Source organism: Cebus imitator, unplaced genomic scaffold (assembly GCF_001604975.1).
Source record: "Cebus imitator isolate Cc_AM_T3 unplaced genomic scaffold, Cebus_imitator-1.0 Scaffold39, whole genome shotgun sequence".
NCBI lineage: Eukaryota > Metazoa > Chordata > Mammalia > Primates > Cebidae > Cebus > Cebus imitator.
The window spans coordinates 6,620,439-6,626,049 of record NW_016107354.1 but is presented as its reverse complement, the minus strand read 5'-3'; the positions used below and the strand labels follow the sequence as shown (position 1 = coordinate 6,626,049).

At 39.5% G+C, this 5,611-nt stretch overlaps 1 protein-coding gene across 1 annotated transcript in view; it reads right to left on the bottom strand.

Moving 5' to 3' along the window:
• Positions 1-1,197: 1,197 nt before the first annotated feature.
• CUNH11orf58 (chromosome unknown C11orf58 homolog) overlaps positions 1,198-5,611 on the bottom strand; it is a 19,118-nt gene continuing 14,704 nt past the window's right edge. Inside the window, exon 4 of the mRNA XM_017525647.1 lies at positions 1,198-3,739. Coding sequence (XP_017381136.1) covers positions 3,506-3,739 — 234 coding nt within the window. The 3' untranslated portion in view covers positions 1,198-3,505. The remainder of the gene's footprint in view (positions 3,740-5,611) is intronic.

Here is a 5,611-nt window from a genome sequence, read left to right as displayed (position 1 = left end):
TTAGACATGGAAGATGAGAGAATTACAGCCAATGTAGGTGGTACCTAGGGGCAACTGCTTTTTTTTTTTTTTTTTAATATGTGAAATACTTGAACAAATGCCAACAGAAAACAGTCAACAGATTAAGGGAGAGGCTGAAAACTTGGGAGATAATAAGCACCGTTTACAAGATTTAACAGTAGGTTGGGTGCAGTGGTTCACACCTGTAATCCCAATACTTTGGGAGGCTGAGGCAGGAGGATCACTTGAGGCCAGGAGTTCAAGACCAGCCTGGGCAACATAGCCAGACCTTGTCTCTACAAATTAAAATATTAGCCAGGCATGGTGGCACACACCTGTGGTCTCAGGAGGCTGAGGTGGGAGGATTGCTTGAGCCTTGAGGTTAAAGCCATGACCACAGTCATGCCACTGCACTCCAGCTTGGGTGACAGAGCAGGACTCTGTCTCAGGGCAGGAGGGCGAGGAGGAACCAGTGGCCAGCACTTATTGATCACTTATCTATCCACTAAGCTTTTTGCTCATTTTACCTAAGTCTCACAATAACTATGGAAGGCGGTTACTGTTACTATCCTCATTTTACTGACCCAGAAAGGGTCAGTAAATGCTCAAGAGAGCATAAGAGAGATCAACTTATGCTCAAGGTCACTCAGTTTAGCCCTGTGGTAGAGATGGAATGTCACAACCTAGAGCACAGAACATTTGTTTATGGCTGTGGATTCAGTAAGTGACGTTCAGGGAACTTGTGTCTGAAGGTCTCTATTTCCATGTAAGATCAAAAGCAAGGACATACTGAGAGTGAAGGAAAAGAGGGTACCAAGTTTCAGAGTAGAAGTTTTACATAGTAAGAATGGAGAGCTGACTAGAGAAAATAGGGTTATGCGCAGTGTTGAGGTAAGTTAAAATCAATTTTTACTAATATTGATATATACATTTGGGAGTCTTTCTCCAATCACTGGTGAAGGTAGGAGCACTTGGATACATCTAGGGATGTAAATTTTCCAGGAAGTCATGACATTTAGCGAGAGTCATTTGGGTTAACAATCATGATACTGAACTGAGAGTCAGTAAGCCTAGATAGGACTTAAAAAGGAGGTGGAAACAGTCTATGACCTAACACAGAACAGGTATAAAGGAAGAATTGGTTAGAAGTGAGTTTTTTTATTTAGTGATTTTAGAGGTTGTTTTTGGATATTGCAAGTATACAGGATGTGGTTGTGGTGGAGAAAAGTAATGGAATCAAAGGCCTGTGTATAAGTAGTCACTGAAGCGAACCAGGTAGCTGAAATTTATTTCCCCCCAATTTACTCAAAGAATGTGACCTTTCTGCCCTCAAACTATGGTTCAGGCATTCCAGACACTTTTTTTCTGTACCTTCAATTCCCCTAGATTTAAAAAATTATTCTGGAGGACTTTTGCCTATTAATACAAACAGCATTGCAATCTGTATCTGAAAACATTCTTTTCAATAGACGACTGTTAGGTTATGGGTACAAGTAAACACTTGGGTATCAGCAAACATTTAAACTAAGTGTATTTCAGGTATTAAATTATGAATAATATGGAAAAGTTGCCAATAAACTTTCCACTGAATGGTGTTTCACAGCACAAAAATAAGCTGTATTTTCCTGATACTTTGTTTTCTTATTTTTTATTTTTATTTTTCTGATACTTTCTAGTATGGACACCAAGATAAGTTGACATCAGTTGCCTTCTAATTTCTTTCATACTTAAAAGATAGCATGATGTTTAATGGGTGTCAGGAAACCAGGCCATATGGATGAATAGACGTAAATTCAACCCTGAATTTTGTTAACACCCAATACATGAATTAACTGAAATCTGGATTTCTCTATACGGAGATGAAAATACTCTTAAAAATTGTAATACTCAGGCCGAGCGTGGTGGCTCACACCTGTAATCCAAGCACTTTGGAGGCCAAGGCGGGCGGATCACCAGAGGTCGGGAGTTCAAGACCAGCCTGACCAGCGTGGTGAAACCCCGTCTTGGAAAAAAAACTGTAATACTCATCTCTATCCCATTCTTAAATAAAAAGCAATCTTCACTTTCGACTTAGTTATAATAAGCAATCCTAGACATTTGGAAATTAGTGGGTGTTGAATAAAGCCAAACTTTTTCAAACCAAGTATTTGTTAAATGTCATACATATTGTCTACCATCAAGTGATTGAATATTTTACTATAAAGGGTAGCACCTATTTTTCAAAGATGTGAGAAATTTAAAATTGCAAGATGGAGTCTATCGTCAACCAGAAATCACCTGTTCTAGTTGTTAAATTTCTTTTTAACACATTCTAAATTTCAGAGTGACAAAATAATAATTTTGAAAAACTCCAACACTCCAAATACATTCTTTAAGTATCTAGATGGATGATAGTTCAGCTCACAAACAGGTTTGACTAAAGCCTTTTAACTTGTTCATTATAAACATTAAGAATTTGGACCCAATTATCCAAAGATCCATTTACTAGTTCATAATGCAATCTGTGTTAATCAGCTGTACAAATCAACCACGTAATAGCAGTCAGATGATTCTATTCTCACATCAACAGAAATAGTAATAAAATTAGAAAGTAATAGTTTTTAGTAATTAATAAAATAGCACTGGAATAAAATGAAGAGAATTTCTTGTTTCAGCTTCTTATCAGTAAGCCTGTTCCTCATTTGTAGATGAGGATAAAGTTATCACAGTCAAATATGGGAAACTGCTCTTTATTTAGACCTTCGGGACAAACTTAACTTTGTGGTCACATATTACTTAAAAAAAAATCCAATTTTACATATTTCTAAATAGATAGGACTAAATGATCAGGGAAATAATTTCTTCTGTAAAAATTGGCCAAATTTTATCAAAAATCTAACACAATGTAATTCAAATTATATAAAGACTAGTTGGGATCATAATATTCCAAATGTATGACAGTTGTGACTCCATCCTAACAGGTGTGAAAAGTACTTGCTCTCATGTTGCTTTGGTCCAGAAGAGTAGAGCTGACTTAGTAACAGGAAACTAAGTACCTAATCTTTTGCCAAAATTAATTTAGATTGTGACTGGCAGCAGAAATATCCATGATAAATAGCTCTACTATAACAAAGATAAAAGAATACTTTTCATGAACATATCGCAGTATCAAATACATTTTTTATAAGAGGAAAATATGAAGGAAATGATGAAATAGCTACCACAAAAATAAAGAAGGGTCTCCCCCATAAGGTGATGAAATTAGAGGGTTGATGATGATAATATCAAAGGAAGTTGAGTACTGTATTTATTTCTTATTTTATACAACTCTTACTCTTTACAAAAATGGTTATAGTCATGCCCATAAAAGTGTAACCCATGGCATTTGAAAGCAAACACTCTTTGTAATTATTTAAAAGGGCCTTTTAAAAATTATAATACAAAGGTCTGTGCTCTATAAGCAGTCCTCCACTGTGCATTATAACAATAAGGCTTACTTTTAATACAAAGACTAAGTGTTTGGGAGTTATGAACCACTGGATTTAACAAACATCATTTTATAATTGCTTTTTGCATCTTTTTTGTTTTTGGGATCCTCCACTTCATCAGGGTGCTCAGCAGCTTGGAGTTCTTCAGCAGATTCTTCTTTCTCTGACTCTGAATCGCTTTCAGAGTCATCTGGACTTTCAGGATCAGGTGAATCATCATCGTCGTCATCATCATCTCCAGCCACATCACCTTCTCCATCATGATCTTCTACCTAAAACATCAATCAACAGGCTCTTTTAAAAAATAAACATTAGCCAACACAAAATCAGAGAAAACCCTATGTTCTGTCAGTCTTAGAAGCACTGTGCTTTGTAGCCATTAGAACAACAGCTTTAAGACTTGAGTAGAATTTTAAGAAAGGGCTCTGGCCAGGCCCAATGGCTCACACCTGTGGCTGTGATTCCAGCTACTCAAGAGGCTGAAGAGGGAGGGTGGGGGGCAGGAGGAGGGGACTACTTGAGGCTAAAAGTTTGAGATCAACCTGGACAACATAGACCCTATCTCTTAGAAAGAAAGAAAGGAAGAAAGAAAGAAAGAAAGAAGAAAAAAAATTAGCCAGGCATGGTGGTGCATGCCTGTAGTTCTAGCTACTCAGGAGGTTCAGGTGGGAGGACTGCTAGAGCCCAGGAGTTCAAGGCTGTAGTGAGCTATAATCACGCCACTGCATTCTAGCCTGTGTGACAGAGCAAGACTCCATTTCTTTTCTTTTTTTTTTTTTTTGAGACCAAGTCTCGCCCTGTCACCCAGGCTGGAGTACAACGGTGCGATCTTGGCTCACTGCAGCCTCCACCTCCCAGGTTCAAACTATTCTCGTGCCTCAGCCTTCTGAGTAGCTGGGATTACAGGCGCCCACCACCACGCTCAGCTATTTTTTTGTATTTTTAGTAGAGATGGGGTTTCACCATGTTGGCTAGGCTGGTCTCAAACTCCTGATCTCATAATCCACCCACCTTGACCTCCTAAAGTGCTGGGATTACAGGTGTGAGCCATCATGCCCAGGAAAGACTCCATTTCTTAAAAAAGAAAACAAGAGGGAGGTGCTCTGAAGACCACACACCTGTCTCCCCTCCCCTAGTCTGAAAACCACTGTATTATGTTTTCCTGAAAGAAACAATTTTTTAAATTAATAAGGCATGCTAACCACTGACATTTATGTGGAAATCAGTTATCAATGTTTTGCACATTATATTACTTTGGAGTAAATAATAGTCACACATAAATTTATAATATAAAAAGAGATCACTTAGGAAACAAGTGAAAAAAAGCTCTCCTAAACCATTAAACTTACATAAAATATTTTACCTAACTTGTGAGCATGTTGTTCATGCGTATTAAAAATGTGCCCTGGCCTGGAGTGGTGGCTCATGTCTGTAGTTTCAGCCCTTTGGGAGGTGGAGGCAGATGTGTCATTTGAACCCAGGAGTTCAAGACCAGCCTGAGCAACATAGCAAAACTCTGTATCTACAAAAAATACAAAAATTAGCTAGGCGTGGTGATGCAGGCCTATAGTCCCAGGTCCTCAGGAGGCTGAGGTGGCAGTGAGACTGTGCCACTGTAACCAGCCTGGGCAACAGAGTGAGAACCTGTCACAAAAAAGGGGGGAAAAAGGTGCTGTAATGATTAAGTAGAATTTACACGATTAGAAAATACACCTTAAAGTCCTTAGCAACAGGCTGGGTGAGGTCTGGTGTGGTGGCTCATGGCTATAATTCTAGCACTTTGGGAGGCCAAGATGGGCGGATTGCCTGGGCTCAGGAGTTGAGGCCAACCTGGGCAACCTGATGAAACCCCATCTCTACTAAAATACAAAAAATTAGCTGACGTGGTGGTGTGTGCCTGTAGTCCCAGCTACTCAGGAGGCTGAGGCAAGAGAATTGCTTGAACCTGGGAGGTAGAGGTTGCAGTGAGCCGAGATCATGTCACTGTACTCCAGGCTGAGCAACAGAGTGAGACTTTGTCTCCAAAAAAAAAAAGGCCGGGCGCGGTGGCTCAAGCCTGTAATCCCAGCACTTTGGGAGGCCGAGGCGGGTGGATCACGAGGTCAAGAGAACGAGACCATCCTGGTCAACATGGTGAAACCCCG